This window comes from Syngnathus leptorhynchus, chromosome 7 (genome assembly GCF_054491065.1).
Source record: "Syngnathus leptorhynchus isolate UIUO chromosome 7, UIUO_Slep, whole genome shotgun sequence".
Taxonomy (NCBI): Eukaryota; Metazoa; Chordata; class Actinopteri; order Syngnathiformes; family Syngnathidae; genus Syngnathus; species Syngnathus leptorhynchus.
In genome coordinates this window covers 4,180,110-4,205,292 of record NC_141201.1, presented here as the reverse complement: position 1 = coordinate 4,205,292, position 25,183 = coordinate 4,180,110, and the positions used below count along the sequence as shown (strand labels likewise).

The 25,183-nt window shown below is 45.3% G+C and overlaps 2 protein-coding genes across 13 annotated transcripts; both read right to left on the bottom strand.

Moving 5' to 3' along the window:
* Positions 1–538: 538 nt before the first annotated feature.
* On the bottom strand, positions 539–15,767 carry capn12 (calpain 12). 11 transcript variants are annotated; one of them, XM_085915947.1, is made up of 26 exons: positions 15,617–15,767; positions 14,143–14,283; positions 13,985–14,053; positions 11,278–11,376; positions 9,569–9,631; positions 9,211–9,280; positions 8,752–8,870; positions 7,373–7,506; positions 7,126–7,297; positions 6,970–7,050; positions 6,764–6,852; positions 6,504–6,581; positions 6,231–6,421; positions 5,899–6,143; positions 5,812–5,823; positions 5,662–5,741; positions 5,445–5,567; positions 5,233–5,269; positions 5,098–5,169; positions 4,959–5,004; positions 4,658–4,719; positions 3,706–3,774; positions 3,467–3,545; positions 3,226–3,342; positions 3,038–3,090; positions 539–2,955 (listed from the first exon to the last, which is right to left on the bottom strand). In XM_085915947.1, the coding sequence occupies exons 4-26, from the start codon at positions 11,317–11,319 to the stop codon at positions 2,929–2,931; spliced, it is 2,061 nt and encodes a 686-aa protein (XP_085772073.1). In that variant the 5' UTR covers positions 11,320–11,376; positions 13,985–14,053; positions 14,143–14,283; positions 15,617–15,767; the 3' UTR covers positions 539–2,928. The 11 variants fall into 11 exon arrangements, with proteins under 11 accessions (XP_085772073.1, XP_085772068.1, XP_085772066.1 ...); XM_085915942.1 differs by having other exon boundaries at positions 9,569–9,768; positions 13,944–14,053; positions 14,149–14,283; XM_085915940.1 differs by having other exon boundaries at positions 9,569–9,768; positions 9,884–11,376; positions 13,949–14,053; positions 14,149–14,283.
* Positions 15,768–15,947: 180 nt separating this feature from the next.
* Positions 15,948–25,183, bottom strand: znf296 (zinc finger protein 296). 2 transcript variants are annotated; one of them, XM_085915948.1, is made up of 3 exons: positions 24,912–25,183; positions 21,919–22,305; positions 15,948–18,924 (listed from the first exon to the last, which is right to left on the bottom strand). In XM_085915948.1, the coding sequence occupies exons 1-3, from the start codon at positions 24,961–24,963 to the stop codon at positions 17,339–17,341; spliced, it is 2,025 nt and encodes a 674-aa protein (XP_085772074.1). In that variant the 5' UTR covers positions 24,964–25,183; the 3' UTR covers positions 15,948–17,338. The 2 variants fall into 2 exon arrangements, with proteins under 2 accessions (XP_085772074.1, XP_085772075.1); XM_085915949.1 differs by lacking the exons at positions 21,919–22,305; positions 24,912–25,183 and adding an exon at positions 21,132–21,888.

Genomic DNA, 25,183 nt, shown 5'->3' with positions numbered 1-25,183 from the left:
CACCGACTCCCAGTCATCGAAGGAAGAAAAATGCGTTTTTCCTATGACACGTTTTGGACAGCTGATATTCAGACCTGGCACGTTCGGGGGGGGAAAAAAAATAAAAACACGACTGTCATGAGTGCAGCTCGTGACAGTGTGACAGCGGGCCAGCACTCACTGGAGGCCCCCATAGCTACGTAGATAAATGCTAAATTTAATCCGGCCATCTGTAGCCTTTATTATTTACACCTGCACGCCACCCTGATGGATTGTTTTCACTCATGCATTATGTAATTTTAGTCTCTTTGATTTTTTAATGTTGACAAAAAAGCAGCACAGTTGGACTTTTACTTTGTTTGGGTTTGATTCATTTGGATGCTATATTAGCTTGTCGCAATGAGGACTGTTGCGATACTATTATTGACATGGCAGTTAGTTAAAAATTGCTCAATATTTTAATACATATATATTTATATTTATTTATTTAAATTTGATGTATTATATATTTATACATATTATAGAAAATAACAAGAAAATTCAAACAATTTAAGCCAAGCATTTATTTCAAAAAACATTTTTTTTAATGTATAAATCAAGAAAATATATTTCACATAATCCATTTTATTTTCTACACTACCAATATTGTATGGTTTGGACACAGCCTCAAACTTCATATCATAAGTTAGAGTGTCTAAAATTTTGACTGGTGGTCTTTTACTCTAAAAAGTAATCATCTCAAACTGATCATAGAATGATGCCTGGGCCGTTAACAAATGTTAGATGATGATGAAAATATTCCAAATATAATAGGTCTGGGTGGGAACTGTTGTTTTGAAAGTGTCTCCCAAAACTGGTTGCTCACTCGCACATAATGTCATTGGCGTTCCGTAGCTACAGGATATTTATAAGCACACTTGCGCACACACACACACAAACAAGTTGAGCTTGATGTGTTAATGAAGTCGGCGAGTGAATTTCAAGCTCGCTGCTGCTGCTGCGGGGCGTTGAGCGCGCGGCACGCAAGCAAGCCCGGCTGACGCCAGCAGTTTGATATTTACTCTGTCAGATGATATCATATCTGCCCCATCTGCGCAAATTGACGCATTTGGGGACAGTCTATTCGGGGAAACGTGCGTAATTATACCAAAAGCTTATTTACAAAGGTTAACAATAGCACAGCGGTACCTTGAAATTCACAAATAATTCAAACACATTGGGTGGAAGTAATAACCACCAAAAATATATATTAAAAAAAATTATGATATGATTTCGAGTCATATTGTGATGCCTATGTCATATTCCATATTTACACACCGTGGTACCTTTAAATACCCGAGCTGTGACGACGGCTCTGCTCGTCAAATTTATGCGTGAGCAAGCTCAGTCTAAATTTGCAGACAAGAAGCCAACTTACGCAATAGCACCAACCCGCCCCCCCCCCCTGTCTTTACAATGGCATCGCTCTCACACTTTCCAGCAAGCATCAGCAGCGCTCCCCAGATGCCACCCCCACACTATACACTACAACTCGACAAGCGCTATTCTTGCGGCGGCGGCGGCGGCCTCCGCGGCATAACAATACCGGCCGCACCTCCGAGAACAGACGCCAAGCTCACTGTTAAAGCATCATCGTGTCCCACGGGACAGCTTGGATGGGAAGGCGGGCAAGGAAGCAGGTGGGGGGGATGAAAGAATCAACAACAGGAGGGACTCTCGTACTCTTGAGTGACATGAGGGAACTATGCTGGATATGAAAAGTCTACAGACCCCTGTTCAAATACCAGGTTTTTGTGATAAAAAAAAAAAAAGAAAATCAAGATAGTTCTTAACTTTTCAATTTTGGTGGGTCAGCTATTAAAGACACTCTTTGTTTTTGTTACGCTCTAGATATTACAGCCAATAATATTTAAGTCTTAAAATTTCGATTTATGTATTTTATTTTTATTGGAATTTCAAGCTGGAATTTTTCAATTTCTTCTCCACTCCCACTGACCTCATAATGAAGACAAGGTGGTGCGAGAGCATTAAAGGATTTATTAATAGCAGCATATGTAGAGAGGACATGAAGTGTTTAAAAGGGTGGAGGATGCAAATTGTGCGAGAGAACAGGCTGATGCCGGTGCCGGTGGGGTGACGGGATGTAATGAGGGATGATGGAGGGAGCGAGGGTGTGTTGACGCTGTATGTGGCGTCAATGTGATAAGAATAGCGTGTAACGTTGCTGAGACATCACCCTCACATTGGCACTGAGACAACCAATGTGTCAGTGCGTGTGTCAGTCAGTTGGTGAGTTTTTAGATATCAGCCATGCTCTTCTTGAGAACCTGATGAGTAAACTGTTGGGGCCGCGGCGGTGCTTGCTACGATAAACTGTGTGATTATAAGCTACGGTGGGTATAAAAAAAAAAAAATCGGCAACACAACCCTTGTCCAAATGCCAAGATTCTGTGACGTAAAGAAATTAAACCATTTCAAAACGTTTCATGTGGTCTATACTGTATAATCCAATAGAGGGGGAAAAAAAATGAAATAAACAACTGATGTAATGTAGTTTCATAAATGTGCACACCCTCTCCTATGTGGCGATGTGGCTGTGCTTCTGAACACAGCCACATCCCCGGGTGTGCACACTTTTGCAAACACATGATCAGACTTGTTACCTTTTACTTTCCCTGTCTAAAAGCTTTCTCAGATTATTAGTCTCATTCATTTTGGAAAAGGTTTTGACATTATTATCTTGGTCTCATTTCTTTAACAAATTTGAACAGGGGGGGGGGTGTAGACTTTTTATAACCAGCGTAGGGGCAAATATGTGGCTTTTAGAACATACTGAAAATTTTCTGGACATTCAGTGCATAGAAATTGCTGGAAAAACACTTGCGTGGATGTGATAGTGTCAGTGTGTCAACTCAATGACGCTCAGCCGGGTCCGCACGGAGACGCTCGTCACACCAGCAGAAAGCGAATGAGCCACTAGGATGGACAAACAGTCCCGCAGAGAATGAGATCACGCCGAGGTTGACTTTGTCGGAGGAGACACGCAACTGATACTCACAGCATTGATGCCTCTGTCTTTCACCTCGCCGTTGTTCTCTGATTCATACAATGCTGAGGAGAGAAGCGGAAGGAAATGACTTCCCTTGAAGCCTTTGGAAAATAGTACTGATGACTTATTGACTGTTTACACAATGTTGTCTTCCCCCCCCCCCCCCTTTTCATAGAAACAAAAAAAAAAAGTGTTACCAAAAAGTTTGCGCAGGCGGGTGATGCCGGCGACAAAGTCGTGGAAGGGCAGGTGAAGCTCTCCGGATGCAAAGCGCTCATATAGCAGCTGGACTACTTTATCGTCACACTTCATCCCTGACACAGAGAAGAGAGAAGACGTGGAGCTGGATGTATTGTATAAAAGTGTGTGTGTGTGTGTGTGTGTGTGTGTGTGTGTGTGTGTGTGTGTGTGTGTGTGTGTGTGTCACTGTATGCATACCCATGGCTTGGAGAGCTGCACTGAGTTCAAAAGGACTCATGGTGCCGGAAGAGTCCTCATCATATTGGAAAAAGATGGTCTATTCAAAAACAAATTAAAAATAAAATCATCAAAAGACTTTGCTTGCCTTGTATTTATTACATTTATTCATTTCATTTATTGCGTACTTCCAAAACGGAATAATTTTATTGAACAGTAATTGAGAAATATATTTTCTTTATTAACAATGAAATCGTTACCTGCAAATGGCGTAGCTCTGACAGCAAGGCTTCTGTTTGTTGACGGTTCAGACTGGCTCTTCCTTTAGTCTTATGAGCACAATTAAGACCATCTCAACAGGAGAAAGGAGGACAATTATGGGCAAAAAATGATGACCGTGAAAGTGGTGGTCTATTCCAAAATATCTGCTGGCGACCAGCCCAACTTATCCAAGGTGTACAAAGTCACTTGCTCACTTTTACGAGGTTAAGCGTTGCCAATGTGTGGCGGGAGGATAATAATGGCGTTACGCGAATGCTTCAAAAGCTTCAAGAAGAAAGAGAAGAACCAAGAGGTGACATCATTTGGAGCCTTGCCAGAAGAACTTCATCATCTTCTGAGAAAGAAGATGGGAGTGGAGGCCATAGTGGATGTGGTGAAGAGAGGTAGACTGCGATGAAACGGACATGTGGTGAGGAAGGACGAGAATGACTGGGTGAAGAAAGTCACGTCGTATAACGTCGAGGGAACAAGACCCAGTGGTCGGCCTAAAAAGACCTGACAGACGACCGTGGCAGCCGACATGAACCACGAGATGGCCATGGACCGACCGTTCCCGGTGGAAGAAAGCCATATCGAGAATCCAGTCCAACCCAGCGGCGCCTGGAAAGCGGACTTTAAACCGATGATGATGATCATTTGGAGCACAATGGCATTGTATGAAGCCACTTCCTCCATCACAGGGAAGCAAGACGGTTGCCAGGGGGAACGTGCGTGTCCTCACCTCGCCGTGAACGGCTGCTTTTGTGCGACCATTGCGGCTATTAATAGTGTGTGTACAAAGAACTTTTCCTAGAGTGTGTGTGTGTGTGTGTGCGTGTGTGTCAGCCACCATGAAGGGCACTTTGGTGGCATTCAGGGCCAAAACGGAAACTGTGAAAGTAATTTGGATGAGGCCAGGATATAATGGCATCACTGGGGTGAAAAGGATACGTCCTCTCCAAAAATGAGCTGCCTGCACGTCTCCAACGGCAGGTGGTAATCTTTGTCCAGGACTGACGAAGACAGGAAAAAAAAAAAAAATCATTAGTGAGGGATGAGGTGAGGATGAGGGGAAGTCTGGCCACAGTTACGACTCTGAAATAAGCTTCAGTTACGCCATCGGGTAGGAAGTGATGAGCTTCCGTCTAGACTGGTGACCTCTGTGACTTTGAGGCATTTGAACGTTGCGACTTTGTCTCCACCTAGTGGCGACCGAGGGTGAAACAGCTGGTGGCAAAAACCAAAAGGTCACCTGAGTTGAAAAGGGTCATCAGCTCCCTGGGGTTCAGCCTGTCATCCTAAATGACAAAAAGGTATTATTATTACTATGCGATATTTTGCAATATGACATAATAGGGAAAATATAGGTCCACCGTCTAATCGATACTCACTGGTCCAGCCTCTTCATCAAAAGTCCTCAGAACTCTCATTTTATCCTCTGGAGTAAGAGGGGCGGCCATCGCCTGTAACAGAAACCATTTATTTGTTGCGGTTGTGTCATTCGAAGTAAAAAAAAATATTCTCACCGGGAGATAGCTTGAGGTGCATGTAAAATCCTGAGTCCTGAAATGTAACACACAAAAACAGAATCAGTAATGTCTGTGTGGAATCATCCAACTCCTGGAAATCCCCAAAGATTAAACTGAGGCAACTGAATCTCTAAAATCTTTGTATTATCTTAATTCACAATTTTTTGATGGGATATCTATTTTCCAACTTTCATCTTTTGCTACGCCACCCCAAACTGTTGGCGGTCTTGGAGAAGATGCGGACAAAGAACTCTCCGGGCTGGTTGGGTCGATAGGTGGACGCCACGAGGACGTAGTGACCCGGCTCTAGGTGCATTTTCCTCCACACAGCCCTGCAGGACATTGGCAGATGTTGTAAATATGCAAGCTATCATTTCAAGACGGTTCAATAAATGTTGAACGCATTCCAACGTGGAACCATTTTACCTTTGAGCCCTGTATTTCCCAGAACGACCAACTGGACGATTTTTCAAGAAGAAGTTGCGGTCCAGACACATACCGTAGAGCTTTATGGAATGATACATCTAATTAGATAACATTTCAGCAAAAAAAAATACAAAATCTTCCCCAACCAACCTCCAAGGGAACCTGAAAAGAAAAAAAAAATGGTGAGCTCCCTCAGTGAAAGTTGGATGATGTCATATAAAGGATGTGAATGAGGACCTTGTAGATGTGGAAGCCCATGTAGAGGAAGTGGACTTGATTCTTGCGCCTGCGGTTTTTCTGCAAGATTTCCACCAGCACCGTGCACTTCTTGGCTTTTATCTTCTGCTTCTCTGTCTTCATGCCATCGTTCGGCCCGCTCTCCTCTTCTTCGTCGCCGTCTTCCTCGTCCTCCTCGTCATCCTCGTCCGGCTGATCCTGCTCCGTGAGAATCAGCTCAAACTGAGGGTTCTTCCAAAAGGAGCCTAGAAGCAGGCATCGGTGAAGCAACACACGTAGACCGACAATCTCAAAGCGCCAGTGTACCAAAATGCTTTTTAAAGAGCACGTACGGTTGTATTTTCGGCTTCCGCCGGCGGAGCTTCCTTTCAGCCAAAATCCTTCATGCTCATTGATGGTCCATTTAGAAGACTCGGAGGAGGAACTAATAGGCTCCACTATTTTTCCCTCCACAAGGTTGTCAGGATTGATACTGCAGAGCTCAGTAAAGTCAAACTTCTTGCAAAAATCATCAGCACTCATCCTGGTGCAAATCAAAAATACAGTAAGTGAGGGTGAGGCTATTCTAGTCTTGAGTTGGCTTTCGATGGGTTTCTCGTGCTCACCAGAACTCGCCATCTTCCCTACGTTTCATATCAAGTCTCTCTTTCTCCTCTCTGGATATGTCCTGCCATTCTTTGCTTCTGTAGCCACACACAAAGAGAGAAGCTCAATATGGAGTCAGAGAACATAAAAAAAAATACACAAACTAACGCTGAAAGATTTTGGGGAAAAAATGATCCAATCGAAAACAACGCAATGTCAATTTGAATACGATTAGTTGTTCAAACACAAACGCACACATTCGCACACGGTGTAGCCTCACTTGTCACTCCAGGGTCCACGGTACTCAACAAAACCCCATGGATTCCTCAGCTTAAGAAGCAAAACCTCATCTGCCTCAAGCTTGACCTGAAAACATTAAAAAAAACATTGAGGATGATTGAGATGATGAAATGAGATAAATTTGATCATGTGATGCTATTATTAGTGGTCAGGTTCCATGCATTGACAATTTGGGATACTTTCCTGGTCGGTGTCAGTGATGGCGTAGGCGTGGCCCTTTATCAGCCCATCTGCATTTACTTTACTAACTTCCTTGTAGCTGTTGGCCTGTGGAGAGAAAAAAAAAAAAATCCATTGAATGTCATCCACGTAAACTCGCATGTCCCGACATCTCCGACGTACCTGAATAAAGCAGCTGAGCAAACTGCCTCGGGCGAGGGCGGCCGTCAGCAACCTCCAGAAGACGCGAGGCGTGTGCGAGGAGACGGGCAGAGAGTACGCGATGCCTCCCGTGAAATCCTCCATCCCCTCGGAAATATTGCCGCCCTTTAGAGAGCCGTACGATCCCATCAACCTGCCGGTGAGCGAGAATCGTACAATGAAAGGGGGGGGCGGGGCCGCGTCAAAGCCGATAAACGACCACACCGACTTGGCGTAGGCCTTCTCCACCAGGGCGCTCCAGTACTCGTTGCGGGTGTGAGAGTAGCTGAAGAGGAGACGGCCTTCTCGCACTGGCAGTCTGTCATCCACGACCACCTCTACCCACTCGCCATACTGCCAGAACTAGACGAGACACGGGGGGGGGGGGGCACACGAGAACCAACATTTAGATCAGGGATGTCAAACTCATTTTTGTCGCAGGCCGTAATGTAGTTACCTGATTGTCAACCCAAATAAATGTATTAATGTCTCATATTGTATATCGTATAGAGTACACACACAAAAAATTGATGAGTTTTGAAATCGGACGAGTAAAAACTGCTCAAATATTTTAAAATGAAGATTTTTAAAACAGAAGACAATTTACAGTTTTAGTAGACACGTGACAATTTGTCTTCGTGGGCCACATGAAATGAAATGAGGGCCGTATCGGGTCCCCGGGCCTTGAGTTTGACACTAGTGATTTAGATGAATCACACAGTAAGTGGAGTGAAAAGACATCAACCTCTCTGACCCCAATACAAGCCAAGAGACACCCCTCGGAGACACACTTAGCATTTATATTTAGTCTCAATCTATTGTCAGATTTCACAAATCTGAGAGTGGAAAAATGGGCTGTTAGTGAGTTAAGTGATGAAACGCACGGTTCTCTTGTCTTTTTAAATGCAGCGCTTCCAAAAGGCAGTAAGTGCTTGTGACGCAGGGTGTGTTTTTGACAGGCCCGCAGCTTTATGTGTGTGTGTGTGTGTGTGTTGTCAGTGGCTATTCACTACCTGCACGCCCAGACCGCTCTCAACTCACCATGACAGCGCAAAATGAATTTACAGTCCCTCCGTCGTGCAAGTTAAGTCATGTCGTGTTCTCGTTTGGAGTCTCCAAAGGGCCACTGCCCTCCGGGGAAAAACACACCAAACAGCTCGTACCGCTAAATTCTTCAACAATCTTCGATCAGAATGTGCCTCATCGCATTTCCAGGACATTATTATGATTTTTTTTTTTTTTTTAATCTAAAGTAATTCATACTTATCGTGGCTACAGATAAGCGCGTGAAGGAGCCACATAAGCGTCGGCTAGAATTCATATGAATTTGTAGGATACAAATACTGTATTTTTTAGCATATAATGAAAAAAATATTTGTCAGTATCTAATGAATGAATCGACAAGCAATCAATTATCCAATTAATCAATATTTTCTAATTAATATATATTTTTTTCCAAAGCCTCTAATATTATACTATAATATGAATCAATATTTTCTGATTAATATTTTATTTTATTTCTTTTTTCCAAATCCTCTAATATTAGCCTCTTAATGTTTTGTAGCCATTAACAGACGATGATCACTATCCACTTAGTGTACCACTCACCCTGAAATAAAAGATGCCGGCATAAGACTTGGACAGGCTTTGGTTGGGCGGTACCACCTTGACAAAGAGTTTGGGGTGCATGGTGAGACAGGACAGCGCTGCCAGGAGCCAGCAGTTACCTGAGGACACAAGCCAGACATTTGTCCGTCAGCCAAACCTTGTTACTGTAGTGCAACAGGAAATAGTTGCAAATAACTGGCATCTCCATGGTGCGCACTTCCTGTTATTCTCAATCCGTGGTTACAAAACCAAAATATGTCAGAAAGTCACATTACACGCCAAGAGAAAACATCTGGTCCATGTTGTTTTTCAGTCGACATGAAAGTTTTTACTTTTGGGCGGTGTGGTGTGTAAAAAAAAAAAAAAAAAGTGGGAATGCAGGGCCCCCTCACGCTAGGTTTCATCTTCCAGAAGGTATTTTCCTAATGAGGACATTTCGATCATTTTTCAAATACTCACCTAGCTGACCTTGACAGATGTCAGTGGTGCCGATGGTGCCCTCCACAAAGACAGCATTCCCACTGATGTCCTTCAGGGAGGGACCCAAAAGAGGATAGCGTGAACAAACAAAGTCACAGAATGACTCAATAGAAAAACTTCCGCAACATCTAGACTCCTAGGACAATTCTTTAGGAACAGCTTCATGGAAGAAATGCACCTCTAGAGACCAAAATGCTCATTTTTGATTGACAATCTCATTTATTAACATTCTCTGTCCGCAGAAATTTTGAATATATATATACACTAAAAAGTGTTTTGTTTTCTGCACCTTGAAATTTACCATAACAACGAAGAAATACAAATGTGCCTGGCCTACCTTGGGTCTCTTCCACTTGATGGCCTTTTTGGGGTCATCATCCTCTGACATGCCGATGGACTTCTGCTCGGCCGGAAAGCTCTGATCAGAGAACATCTCGCCAGACTTAAGGCACTTCTCCAAGAGACTGTTAAAGTCCTGATCTTTAAACTTGATGGGGTTCCTGAAAGAACCTAACGGCACCTCCATGCTGTCCATGGCTGTCAGTAAAGTGTACAAGCGTTCGAATCAGCTGAGAGTTTTGAAAACACACAGCGCACACCCGGAAAGAGAAAGGAAAAAAAAAAAAAGAAAAAAAAGGGAAGCATGCAGCACCTCCTCAGTGCTGCCTCAGCCCGGGAAGGTATGCGAATTGCCGGGGGGCGATGAAGAGCTGGAGTTGGTAATGACACGGTGCCAGGAGCCTCTTTCATTTATTCTTGTCATTTTAGCCTTAAACAAATGTGCACTCAAAAGTCGACATCAGCGCAAAAAATCCTAGTACCTGAAATGACAAACTTTCTTTGCCTTTTTTTAATCCTTATTTACAATTTCTTTAACATTTACAGGATTATTTTTGTTTTCTTTTGTAAATTGTATTTTGAGACTAGGAAAGCAGGCTGTCCGTTTCCACTACCGGCCACTAGATGGGAGTATTGTCCAACTACACTTACCATCAACCTTGCTGCAAGCATATCAATGATGGCGGTTGTAAAACAACGAATGAGACAAGTATGTAAATATCGAACCTTTGAATAAACAAGTTCAATTCGGACCTCCCACGACAAGCACATTAGACAACAGGTGTTCCTAATCTTATGGCCAGATAGACAACCATCACTTATAGCACAAGGATGTTGTCTTCCTTCATCTTCTTTCGAGACGAGAAAGAAAATTGAGATAACTTGTTGCCAAACAAAACTCATTATCTTGTTGCCAGACGATGTCGTCGCTAGTTTTACCCAAACAAATCAGGAAGGCCTAACTATAAAACGTTTGCTCTTCATCCAATTTGAAGTGGACGTCCAATTACCTTCCCCTTTACCCCCCCCCCCCTTATATCGATGCTATTCATGATCTAGAGTTGGATATCCATCTCGGAGAGCCCGTGGCCCCGCTGCGCAGTCTCTCCATCACACGCCTGATTACACCGCAAACGTGAGACTGACCGGGACTAAACAAACAAGAAGAATAGCGACACGGATCCGCCTAATGGTCACCATTTAAATCCATTCACGGGCTCTCCATTGTGTCCGTATGCTCTTTGAGGCCCCCGATTATAGGAAGGCTTCGGTGACAAAGGTCAGAGGGCTGAGCAGACACTCCCACACCTCCGTGACCCGCTCTGATCCCACGACCCCGACGCCAGGAGCCTTCGTGCCCCGCTCGCTCTCCCCGCTGGTTAACCGGCTTTGTCCCGGCCCGTTTTATGCCGCATCACTCACGAGCGTATCAGCCCGAATATTTCAAGAGAAGCTAATTAGCTTCGGTCACACTCTGGAAAAACGAATAAATATAGAGCAAAATTCTTGTGCCTAGTTAAAAGCATCTGACAGTTCCTGCCCAGGAAGGATCCTTGCAAAGGGGTCTGTGAGGGTGTGGCAGGGAACGCTAGGAAAATGTGCTAGCAGAGGAAATTAAGATTTTAAAAAAATATCTTTTGTGACACCAATCCGTGACATCATAATTGTGCTCGACACAAATAAATGTAAACAAACAAATAGTTGAACCTTTTGGAGGAGGTCCGCCAAGGTCGGCAGGGGGCGGGGCATCTGGCTGCTGTTTTGTGGACTCGTACGTGGAACAGAAAGCGTGAGCTGCCTTCGGGCCTGCGGGACAAGCGACGCATGAAAAATATGCTCTCCTGTCACAGGATCAAACTACCACCTTCTGACCTCATAGCGCACGTTATCTGGGACAAACCTCTGACCTCTACGTGTGTGTGTGTATGACCGTTCACGTAGGTGCGCGTGCATGCGTGGGGGGGGCGGGGGGGCGGAGGTGTTGGCCTGCCCGGGGCGTATTTTCGGATCCAGTTTTCTGGCATTTTTCTTCCGGTCTGGGTAGGGCGTGTAAAAAAAAAAAAAATGACTGACCTGAATGTAAAGGAGTGTCTGTGTACGTGTGAGCGCAAGTGTCAAGGTGGGTCACCAGGTGCAGCCTGTGAGTTATCGAGGAGGACAAAGTACTCCGACTTTTCTTTGCAGAATTTTGTCGAGTCTGCCTTGTCTGGACCTTTCACGATATATCCAAGTTACAGACTAAATGCTAATTCCAAATAGCCAGTAATGTGTGCCTGTGCTAGTATTAATGGCGTCAAACAGTTTTGTGTGTGTGTGCGTATCTTAAGGGGAGGGCAACCGAGCTGTTGTGGTCAGAACCTGTTTTTTTGACATTTTTACCTAATTTGACTGCCAGTACATTTTCATAACTGTACAGTTAGATTTTTAAAAACAACTAGCATGAAAAACAGAGCTAGCAAATAGCCACAATCGTTCACTTTAGGATATCCGTCAAATCAGCCTTGAAATCTCCCCTCTAACTCATAACAGGCCAAACTCCCGTCTTGGTGATATTTAACCCCGCCGTAACAACCTCCCCCCACCCCGTTTGTGTTGAAGAAGCACTCGGCATTGATGAATGGCTGCCCGTGTCGCTTCTCACCTCACTCTCACTGAGAAGGTGAGGGCAAGCGGGTGTAATTCCAGCGTTCAGGTTTCACTCTGCGTTCACCCAGAGAGAGAGAGGGGGGGGGGTGGAACAGGGAGAACATAAATGGCTGCGAGGGATTCCTGCGGTCGGTCCGATGGCTCCCCAACGCATCCTTTCTCTTGCGTTGATGATATCACCCTGATCCCGCCCCCCTCCTCTCCTCTCCCCCTCACGCCACCGCCACTCTTAACTTTAATGTGCGGTGGGTAAACAGGACAAGGGGGCCTGCAGAGATGATTGGAGACTCCACACAGGGCAAGAGAAAAGTAATTAAAACTCCCAGTTAATTGGCTTTTTCTATGATAAAGCACAATCTCCTCATGCATAAGTGAGAGCCTCTTATGGCCACGAGCCAGGCCCACAGGAAAGTAAACATACAGCTCACGCATTCCCTTTGTTGTGCAAGTTTTACCGCTAATCATCTTAAATTTAATCGGAATTACAGAGCGCCACCGCTCGTGCCAGAAAAGTGCATACGTGTGTGTGTGTGTGCGTGTATAAAATGACTGTGACTTGCCATGAGGCAACTGGGATCACTTCACTTTTCAGCGCTGGACAGGTTAGCGTACTTGACGGCTTTATGGGTGCTAGTGCATGACACTGTGCCTTTTGAATAGCGCATTGTGAGTGAAACAGTGTTTCTTTGTGACCACTTTTCACATGTCTTTGTTATCTTGGATTTGCAGCTGAAATTATGAATGGTGGAGTACCCCAAGGCTCGCCTCTAGCTCCCATTTTGTTTTGCATAGGGTGTTTGTTGTGCCTTTTTAATAGGCCACAAGACACCACCGCATGTTGTGTGTGCTACTGTAAGGTCGACACACTGTATTCATTTCATCTTTATTTAGCACAAAGTAGCTAATATTAATTCCACCAATTGAAAGAATGTTAGGTAATGACATCATTTTTCAAGCTGATAATGTAGCTTGCCCGATGCTATAAAAAAGTTGTAAAAGAAAAAACAAGTTGTAGTGTGTTTTTGTTTTGTTGTTCATGACTCATATTATTTTCAAAATACTCTTAATATTGCTGTTTCAAAAATAATAAAAATTCTGTGAAATATTTAAAGGGCTTGAGCCCATTGTGCTGGGTCATTAACGGTAAAACTAACCCAATCTGCTGAAAATCCACAGCTTCCAAACAAGTAACAAGGACAACTCAGCATTTTCTAATGTGCAGAGCTGAGTGATTTCTATCTTTTTCCTCTTCTGGAAAAAAAAACGGACTAAATGATTTTTCTTTGATGCTTTTTTTCTTAAAGCCAGAAGGGAGGTATTTAGAATTGTTTTTCTCTCCAAAATTCCACATTTAAATGATCATCCTCCAGGAGGGATCATTACATCATTTTTTCTTTTTTGCTGAGGGCTGTATAATAGCGCAGTGTTTCACACTGAGAAGGTTCTTTCATGAATATTCGGGTCGTCTTTATTTATCTACAAGAAGATCACACCCTTAAAACAGCTGGTTTTAAAAAATGTATCCAAACCCTGAAGTTCCATCATTTTGAACCAACTTTGGGTTGTTTTAAAAAAAAATTATAATAAAAAAAAAAAAAAACATTGTGCAACAAAATGCTTTCAAATTGACCCAACCTCCTGATTCAACCACGCATTTTAAAGGCTGTAGAAATATGTGGTATTATTATCATACTGGGTGTGTGGGGCTCTAAGAACTCAAAGTTCACCTTACTTGAGTTGAAGTTGGCCAACTGGTCAGAAAACACACCTATCTCAAGCGCCGCCACCCTTTCTCTCCTCGCCTCGTGATTGGCCGGCGATTCCAGAGAGGTGTGAGCTGTGAAGAAAGACAAAGGGCAGTTAGGGCATTTACTGGAAAACATATCAGGCCGAACAGGCCTCAGGTTTTCGCCCGTATCGCCTTACCCTTACATAATTGGGCTGGTGCAAGTGCCAAATGGCGGCGCCTCCGGGGCAGGGAGAGCAGAGTTTACCAGAGGGAGACGTGGAGGATGTTACCTGTCACCTGGACGTCGCCACTCCTTCCCTCCTCCTTATTTTCTGTCTCTGTGGAGCAAAAACGGAAAAACTGACTCATGGATAGTCAGAAGCCTCTGTCTTCATTTCCACTTTATTCTTCATAACACAATGGTAATTGGTACGAGGGGGCGTGTGTACATCTGGTGCAATAACCCCCCCCACCCCAATCCTGCTCGTCCTCATATGCCCAGCCCCCCACCTTGTTGAAAGCTCATTAAAAGACCTGCTGTTAATGAGCTAGAGGGATCATAGAACTTCATTTTCATTAGGAGGAGGGGCCGGGTGGGGTTTGGGCCCGAGATGCTGGTGCAGAGGTTTTTATGTCCTTAAAATAGAGTCAGCAATTATCCCAACCCCTTGACACTCCCCATTCACCCTGCTCTGCCTCCCAACATGCCCGCAAACAATAACCAAACTGCCCTGGCACCCCCCCCCCCCCCATCTCCTCAATTTTCCATCCTGAGAATTTTGAGCTGCCCGTGTCCCATCAGCACCAGCCATCTCTCTACCTGCAGGAGGAGACACACACACACACACACACACACACACACACACACACACACACACACACACACACACACACACACACACACACACACACACACACGCAGGCCACTAAAAATGCATGACAACGTCTCGACACAAAGGCAGGAACATCACAAGGATGTAAACAAGGACCGAGGGTCCCTAACCCAAACGCTTGCATTAAAAATTAATAAGTCTGCGTTGACTGGGTTCCTCTGAGGAAAACAGCCCGCGCTGACTGAGAAAACACTACGGCGAGAGCAGGCGCTTTAAAAATACTTTCAAAAGCTTTCTTGTAAGTCCCAAACTGCAAGCCCAAATCAGAAAAAAAGAAATGTAACCGAGAACGACGCTGAATAGAACAAAGACAGTCAACAAGAGCAGAAAAAAAGAGATTGTGGAGGGCCCGATTTTGTCTTTGTTTATGCCTCGGTGGGCTAGCATTCTACTTTCAGGTTGACAAGCATGACTTTAAAGGGTTTGAATGTAACATTTTTGGTTTCTGGGGTAGGGAAATATCTCTATAGTGACTCAAAGAGAAAAAAAATACTACTTTGTTCAAACAGAAGTTAAAAATACGATTTATGTTTCGTATTTTTAGGGATCAGACTACTTCCTGGTTCGCAGAGGATAAAAGGGCAACGATGGAACTGCAATGTTTTTATCAGTGAGGTTTCGCTGTTCCTAAAAACACAAAATATAGAAAAAAAAATCCTACAAAAGTTAAAACATAACTTAACAAATAAAAACAAGAGCTGTATTTGAGCATTTTGCTAGCAGGCTATTAGCAGGCTATCAGGCTAATTCGTGATGACCTCAAATGGCTTTAACGTACCATATTGGATCCAGGCGGAGACAAATACTTCTATAGTACTTGAAATAGTAAAAATTCAAAATAAATTCTTCAAACAATTAAAAAACACGACTTTATTTTTTTTTTAGCGACCACATTAATTGCGGGTTCACGAAGGATAAGCGGAAATTGATAGGACTGTACCATATTGGAGGGAAGGGGGTGACATTTATCAGACGACTTCCTGGTTCAGTTGGAATGACCCAAGATGCCCGAAAGGACCGCTTGCATCTCGTGTAAAATGGAGGACCACTTCTAGTGTCAATAACTAAAACACAAGCGAGATAAGAATAGACCTCACAATGCAAAAAAATACACCTCAGCTTTTTATTGAGGTTTCAAAACAGTGTCGGACAAGCAAGTACTGAGTCGAAAGGGAGACAATCAGCAGAAGACGTTTGAGGAGGCATGTAACAGCGACAAGCAGTTAAGAAGAACAAAAAACAGCAAGATTGTCAATCTATGTACAAAATATGATCCCTGAACAGTTACACTGCTTTTACACACAGTTTGTTTTGCTGTCCCTGATAATGGATACACAGTGGTCACCAAAGCGCGCGCACGCGCAATTCTCACTGTCACAGGTACACTCTAACACGCACGCGCACAAACTCTTTCACGCTCTCACGCAGTTTGTCTCAATTCTCTGACACTTACAAAACTCTTCTACTCTCTCGGAGAGTTTCTTACCCCACTCATTCAGTCACACAAGAACACGCAGTTTCCTCTCACGCACACTCCCACACTATCTCCGACCTACACACACACACACACACACACTCACTCACTCACTCAGTCACGCTCTCACACACGCTCAGTCGCTCGTTTATGCAGACAAGGTTTGCTTGAGTTCTTGACACAATGATCCAAAAGGATGCATGCGGTCATGGGACACAATTCAAGTCCTTGCACGCGCACCCACACACACACATTGAAAAACAAGTGCTCGCTCACTCAAGTGCCCTTTCTCCACTCTCACTTCCACAAGCACCAAGGTGCAACGTTCATAAATTACAAATTATTTGAAAACATACAAACACTCAGAACCAGGAAATAATAACAGCTGCAAAACATGCACAAGCTCCTAAACAGCTGGGCATTTTGTAAATGTAAACAACCAGGACAGAAAGGTCATAAACAGGGGGGAAGAGAATTACAGTTTTGCTGCATAGAAAGTAATCCTGAAAAAAAAAAAAAAAAAGCTCACACCAGAACGTCTATTCGAATTTGTCAGGAGCGCAACCTCGCTGGGAGGCCAGTAAACGCGACGTTTGAGACCAGCAAGGACGCACTGCAGACATCAGAAGTTATTTGCTGAGTCTTTGAAAGAAAAGAAGCGCACATATCCGCGGATATGTTAGGATCATTCATTCATTCATCTGGATGATGTGATGGTCGCTTGGCCGGTGGGGGGGGTCACACGGAAGAGCGATAAAATGACGCCTTTGCATCACCTGCAACTTGGTTTCCTGTGTTGGCGTGGACTGTGGTAGCTCACTTCCTGTTCTGCAGCTCTGCAAATGTCCCTGTTGAATGTCACCGTTTTGTTCTGAGGTCACACTTAGGCACTTTCTCAGCCCGGAGCTTTATTTTTTTTGCATACAATTGCTTCGGTTCTGCTACTTTTCTACTCCAGTTTTGTGTGGGGTTTTTTTTTTGATGGGAGGGGCCTGTTCAGTCCATTTGAGTTTGCTGGGCAGGCACTCAGGGAGCAGGAGTCAAAGCCAAGGGAGCCTCCACCAGAGCTGGACTTCCCATGCTCTCCTCCTGGCGATGTTCTTCCCTATCCGTATTGGCTACTTGATCCAGACTGGCTTCCTCCTCCTCCATCTTCACAACCTCCGGCGCCTCTTCGGCCTTCATGGCGGCCAAGGTGTCAGCGGCGCTGGCCTGGGCGTAGGCGCCCACGCTGGCGTGACTGAGGCCGTGCACCTTCTTCAGGTGCTTCTCCAGAGTGGCGTAGACCGTGAAAGGCACGGCGCAAAGTTGGCACAGGAAAGGCGCCTTGGCTCCTTGGGCGCCGTGCGTCTTCATGTGCCGCGTTAGCTTGGAGCTCTGGGCGCAGGCGTAGCTACACAAGCCGCAGCGGTACGGCCGCTCGCCCGTGTGGCTACGGCGGTGCACCGTCAGGTTGCTGCTGTTGCGGAACTGCTTTCCGCAATACTCGCAGGCCTCGTCCTTCTTCTTCTTGACGGCCGAGACGGACGGGGCGCCGGCGCTCCCTCCGCCGGTGCTCCTTCGCTCGTTCTCCCGTTGCCACTCCTGCACCGCCTCGCTGACTTTAGCCGAGCTGAAGTCAATGATCTCGGGCCGCTCGCTCATCTCGGGCCGCTTGGGCGTGCAGTTTCCGCTGGCTATGCCGCTCTCGCCGCTGCCGCCGGTCTCGCCGCTTTCCAGGGAGCCCTCGGAGGGGCTGGCGCAAGGTGAGGCGCGCCGGGGGTCCCCCTGCGCCTCGACCTCCTCCTCGCCGCCGTCCCTCTGGCTCTGGTAGATTCTCAGCAGCTCTCTGTCTGAGGGTCTGACCTGCGAGGGGAGGAGCATCACGGCGGGGAGCTTGGGCACCGTCAGGTCCAACTCGGAGGGCCCCTGCGCTCTCACGTCCATCGTGGCCTTCCCTGCCTGTATTTGGAACCTTCCCCTGGTGGTCTCCATCGCCAACGCATCCGCTGATTCATACCCGCTCCCCGCTGCCTGCCGGTGGTGGCTCCTGATGTGGCGAGCCAGTTGCCCGCTCTGGGAGAAGGCCTGGCCGCACACGCCGCAGTGGTACGGCCTCTCGCACGCGTGAGTCCGGCGGTGGGCGGAGAGGGCACGCAGCGTCTGAAAACTGTGGTCGCACAGCTCGCAGTGGAAGTCGGCTCCCGTTTGAGGGAAAGGGGACGCCGCCGGCGGGGAGGAGGACGGGGACAACGCCAGGCCTCCCGGCGAGCTGACAGAAGCGTTGTTGTTGTTGTTGTTGCTAATGTTATTGGTGCCCTCAGCAAGACCCCGCAGCAGCTCGGAGAAGTTCAGAGCCTGGAGGTTGTTGGGGGGCACGGCGGCGGGAGTCTGGCGGGAGCGAGCCTGGCGCAGGGTGGGCTGGAAAGCGGAGGCGAGGGCTTGGCTGAGGTGGCGAGGGTCCAGCGTGGCCGCCGCAGGTTTGTTCTCCTTCAGACTGATGTCCTCGTCGTCCTCCTCCTCCATGTAAATGCTGAGGGAGTGCGCGTGCTGGGCGTGCTGCAGCAGGGCCCAGGCGGAGGGTAAAACACTCTCACACTGTTGGCAGGTGAAGTAGGACGGCTCCTCGGACCCTGGAAAACAAAACAGAGCAGTCGTGAGGACAAGGGGTCACGGTGGAGCCGATCCCAGTTGACCTGAGGCGAGAAAAAAAGTTCCCAGGTGTCTTAACATATCTGTGACACACTTTTGTCAAAATACCCAAAGGATCGAGATCTTTCTATCTCGAGCCTGGATGAAATGAGTTTTTGAGGGGGCGGTCCTGTCTCATGCAAATGAGCCGAGCAATTACAATAATCAGGTTAGCTTAATGCTAACGTAAATGGTAAAACATCAATCACAAGCTAACAGTGAGCAAAAAACAACATTTTTCACCACTATGGGGGGGTTCTTTTTAGGGGATGATGGGAAATGTAGGTATCTATCATAAAATGGAGAGGATGGCGGTATTTTGTTCCGATCCCACATGGCGTGTCAGCTAAAACGACACACGACGAGCGCATCCTCCCTCGACGTCAACGAGAGGCCGCCGAGGTAGAGCGGCGTTTTTCAGCGCGTCGGCGGTGTTACATCTCGCGGATATTTTTATACGTCGGATAGCTTTGTCTCCTAAGCGAGAAGCCACTTTCCAATTAAGCTGCAAATTGCTAATTAGCAGAACGTGGAAAAACGAATGCTTTATGCAAATGAGCCACTGACTCAGCCCTGCTTGACAAATGAGGCCTTTTTCTGCATTAATCAACACGGGAGAGACGATCTCCAAATTGCGGAGGGGAGGGAGAAAGTGTTCTATTTTTCCCTTTTTCTTTCTTTCTTTCTTTCTTTCTTTCTTTCTTTCTTTCTTTCTTTCCGAGCGGTTCAAAGCCGACTGCTATAAGCCTCTTTCATGTTTCCTCAAGTCAAATCCGTCTGTATTTTACTGGAGGGGAGGAGGCGAGAGATGAAAAAAAAAAAAAGAGAGCTACTGTTTCCCCTATTTCTTCCTCTCCTCTTTTCTGCCTGTGCATGTCCTTTAACCTAGCCCGAGGAGGGAGCCAGCAAAAGTTGGGATGAGAAAAAAAAAAAGAAATAGGGTGAGAGCAGGAAAAGAGAGATAGGTAGGTCAGGGCTCGGGAGATAAAAAAGAAAATGAGATAAAAAGATTATAAAGTAGTGCAAGGGAGGGGAGGACACCGTGAAAATATGTCACCCCTTTGGATTGTACTTGAGACCCATCCTCCAAGCCCTCCGCCCCCAAATCTATCCCTGAGGGGGCAACAGTGAGGAGGGGGGGGGGGCTCCATGGTGGCTTTTGTCTTGTGGTCCCGCAGTGAAACACAATACCCAGCCGCTCTCTCTCTTTTCCCCTCCACTTTCTTTCTCTTCGTTTTTTTTTTTTTTTTCCTCGTGTGTAAGGATTCCCATTTGGCCCGGGGTAGCACTTGAATATTAAGCAGAAGCAATAACTACTAATTAAAAATGCAGATTGGCTGGGAGCACTAACGAGCAGCAGGCAGAATCTCTTCTCCCCGGGGAGGTCGAGACGGAGAGGGGAGGCGAGAAATTGAAAGAGGGGAGAAGGAAAAGTGTGCTGAAGACGCAGGAGGAGGAGGAGGGTGGTGGAGATGAATAAAAAAACAAAACAAACAAGGAGAATAAATAAAAAGGAACGAGGCAGATGCACAAGGCTCTTCAGTAATCCATCTCCACTCTAACCCCACCACACACACACACACACACACACACACACACACACACACACACATACGCACGTGCGCGTCAGAAAAAAAGAAAAGGAGGGCCGTGTCTGCTTGCGGGATAACTGCTCTCTCACTTTCACTCAAAACAGCTCGCCACCAAACGCTTTCCTAAACAAAAACTCGCAGGGCCCAAAAATGGCCGTCAATTATTATGGAGGTGTTATTGCTGTATTGACGAGAGCATTTCTTGGCAAAGAGCTTTTTTTTTTTTTTTAAACGATTTTGAAAAAAATTAAAAGAATTTGCGACCAAATTATTTTTGTTTGTTTTTTTTCTTTGTTTTTTTACAAACAAGCAATAATACTGTCCATAAATATTTTAGTATTCCGCAATCAAGCTTATGCCAAAATAAAAGCAATATAAAACAGTTCAACTTCAATTAGAGTTTTGTAGATGGACGGAAATGGTGCAGGCAGATGACCCCCCCCCCTCCCTACCCCCCTCCACCCCTCCCCAAACGTTGCACAAAGGAAGGAACTGCTAACGTGTGTGTTCACACGACATCGGAGGTTTCGACATGTGCGCGAGGGACGCTCGTCTACCTGCTTGGAGATGGCGCGTCCGTTTTGTGGCCTGAGAGAAAACGATCATTTTCAGAAAATGCCCATAATTTTCATTCCTTCCTCAAGGCGCTGGCCTGCTTCATTCTATCCATCAACAGAGCTTCTAATTACAGTTCTGGGGAACAACTTCTTCGAATAAATGTCCCTTTAATTAGGCTTGGCTCGGAAACCAATTATCAAACCTGTTTGAGATTCATATCGTTGTTCTTTCCAATCAGACCGGTAAAACAACAAATGCAAAAACTCCCACAATAAAAAAAAAAAACACAGAATTTTGGCATCATCACTTAAAGGTGATTCATTTTTGAGAGTAAAAAAAAAATTGCAATTTGATTCTTTTTCTCCTCCCTACATACGAGCGTCTTTCATGTTCCGAGCTCGACAGCATGTGTTGTATTACCCCGGGAATCAGAACATTTACCTGGTCACCTTCGAGACAAGCAGGCAGGGGATTGGTGGCGAGTATGGGAAGGGGAAGGGGAGGGGGGGGGGCACGGAGCTCTGGAGCTCAGGTGCTCGGTGTAGTGGCAGGAGGCCTCCTGGGGGACCCCGAGAAAGCCTCCTGACGCTACTGCTTTCTGCACAATTAGCTTTTGCATCACTAACTCACCAAGGCCTGCTAATGGCAACGGCTAGCTAATGAGCTGGACTCATACGGAGGGGTGAGGAAGGGGGTTGGGGGGTGTAAACAAATGAAGAAGAAAAAAAAAAAAACACAGCCTGGCTAATTAGCAACCTGCCTTTTTCCTTTCTTCTAAGTCCTCACCTGCTTTGCCGGGCTCCACCTTCACCTTCCACCCAAGCTCCGCCCCCCAGGCTCGCTCCCTGGCCTCCGCCTCCTCCCTCCTAAGCTCGATGAAGCCCGGCCCCAGCGATGCGACGGCGGCCGTTAGGGTCCCGTTGGAAGCGCAGTAACGCTGTAGGGCTCGGTGGGCGGGGGAGCGGGGCGCGGCGCGGGCATCCGGAGTTTGGTTTCGGGGGAGACAGCCGCCCTGCTTGTGCTGGATGAAGGCCAGGATGTGCGCCAGGGGGAAGGCCCGGCTGCACTGGCCGCAGGTCAAGAGGTCGCCGCCACCGTCGGGTGTCAGGATGTGCGGGGCTGAGAGGTGGTCCTGTGGCAGGAGGGCACTTCCGTCCGCTGTGTCAGGAGATTCTAAGAAACACGGAAATACGTTCAGAAAGTTTTTATCAATAAACATTTTTTTTCTATATTTTAATGTCAGAGAATATATGAAGCCATTAACTGTAGATATTTTCAATATTTTAATACAGTCGATGAATGTGTATATATTTATATATTTGATATTTATTATATTTAAGATGTAAAATGTTAATTAATGTAAAATGTATTTTATTAAACCTAAAAAGAAATCGAGATATATAAAATGACATTTGAAAAGGATTAGAATATTTTAAGTAAATGGTTTTATCGAATTTATTGTATCAAAATCAAATATTTTCTACTATATTGAATATTTTTGTCATGCACACGAACTGGACACAACAATACACCTACAAAATCTGAATTTTATTCTGCCAACTATTGGAATCGGGCTAAAAATAATCCTAACTGGTCAGGCCCGAGTCAAAAATAAACATATTTGTCCCATGATTGCCTCTAATAGTAGCATTCAAAACTGATGTCACGGTAGATTTGAAATAAGGCAGTGAAACAAGTAGAAGGAAAAAGAAGCCGGTAGCAGGTGTCAGACGTTCATCTGAGAAAAACGATTTCAAGTACTTGTGTCAGTCAAAAGGGAGCGTTACAATGAGGTCAAACTGCTCACAGGCCACTGACCACTTCCTTCAAGCGTCCCAGAACTGATCGGCTCGCTCACAAGACCCACAGACACAAGGGAGGGAGGGGAGGGGGCCATCACCTTATTCACCTCAAATGACGTATGACATCCTCCAGTGTAACGGTGGAGAAGCTTTTTGAAAAATATGAAATGAACATTTTAAAAAGGCAAATCAAACCTCAGAGGAAGTCCCCTCAAAATATTTTCAAATGTTGAGGTGGGAAGTGTGATTTCAAGTTAGACAGTGGGTATAAAAAGTCTACACACCCCATGCAGTTTTAATGATAAAAAAAAAAAAATGAGAATGAGCGAAATCTATTCTGAACTTTTTTCCACTCAACTGAAAAAAAGTATTCAGAAATGACCAATCACATCCAAACTTCATGCACCTGCCTCTGATGAACCTGATATGAAGTTCTGATGTTCTAGTAGCTAGCAACGTGATTGGTTGATTCTGAACAGAGCCACATCCCCAGTTACAGGGGGGGTGTTCACTTTTGCAAACATCTCAGTTGTTGGTTTTGTTTTCTCTCTTGGAAATATTTTGTTTTTTCCCCTCCTAATCGAGTTGTACGAGTTGTACATTTTTTAGTATTACAAAACATGTCATTTGAAAAGGGGGTGTAGACTTTTCAAATCTACTGTATTCACACCCCTAGACTCAAACCGCAAAGCGTTTCTCAACAGGAAACGGAATGCAATAAAAGGGAGAGAAAAAAAAATGACCGAAGGAGTAAGATAAGAGCGGCCAGGCCTGCCTTCCGATGTGTGTGTGTGTGTGTGTGTGTTTGAAGCTCACAAATGTGACATGTGACCTCATACCTGACACATGTGGTTAGAGCGAGAAGCAAGAACTTTGAAACCAGGCCAAAAGAGTGCCACGAAGAAGCAGTCAGACAAACATTACTTCTTAAAAAAAAAAAAAAGGGTTAATAGTAGGTAAATATTAATTGGAGGGACATACAGTCCAAAACTCCAGTGGGCTAACATTTGTTTGTTTTTTTTCTTACATTTTAATTTAGATTTTTATGGACGTCTACCAATGGCTGCCACTAAAAGTTTTGTAAAAGTAATGTCCTTTTTTTACAATTCAAAAATATATAGTTAGCTCAATAGAGTGGCTTCATTTTGACCGGCTTGCACATTAAAAAAAAACAAAAATGTCTCAAATGTCCATGTCATTCATATTATGATGTTAGTATGGCCCGAAGCGGACTTTTCTTTTCTAGGAAGAAAATTGGCCTGTTGCTCAACACCGGACACCAACCGGCACACCTTGTTGCCTGCCAACAGAGGAGCCGCAGCAGCAATACACTGGAATAGAATAGAATCAGGACAGGTACAGACAGTACAGTGTGGGGCCGCATCTCGCCAGTTGTTCCTCAAAAATGTCACCTTTCCTGTTTCAGAGCTGCGGCTGTTTGTGCAGACTTGCAAGGCGCGGCCACACATACACACACGGACGCGGGAACGCGCACGCGCGCACGCAAGTCAGTGAAAGGACTGTGTGGGTCGGTCATACAACTAACGCACGCACTAACTGTGTCGTGGTTACTTTGGGGAAAGAAAAAAAAAAGGATTACTTTAAAATATATATGATACATTTTATGGTTGTTTTGAAATATAAACAAGCTGGGTTAAAATATATCTTAATTTAAATTAAAAAAAATTGTTATTTATTTTATTTTTTTTAGCCAAAATAAGTAGCCAAAACTCATCAGGAATTTTTACTGTTAGTTTTAATAAAGTGCAAAACGTCTTGTTTAAATATTGACTCGAAATCGTACAAGCGTTCCTTATGTGATGTCAACAAAGTGTCACGGACGTCGGACACGGACGAAATGCATCATACATACATAGTTCGATTTCACAAAGCACTCCATCACTAAAACCAAAACGAAAGCCACACTTCCCAGTCCAAAAATCCCATTTCCATCCCAGCAACATGTTTCGTTCTTACCGTGAATTGCACTCAGGTGCTGCGGTCTGCTGCCAAGTTTGCGTCTGGACATCGCGTCGATGCCTCCGCGCTACCCCCCCTCACAAAAAAACAACAACAACTACAATATCAAGCAAACACTGAGAAAAAAAAAAAAGAGGAAAAAAACACAAGCCGGTTCGGTCCAGGTGCTCGTTGTGTGATAAGACGGACTGGCCTGTGTGTACTTGCGAGCCGTTTCCTCCCCTGCGTGGACTGGACTGACAAGGCTGCGTTCAAGTTCACGCGTCTTC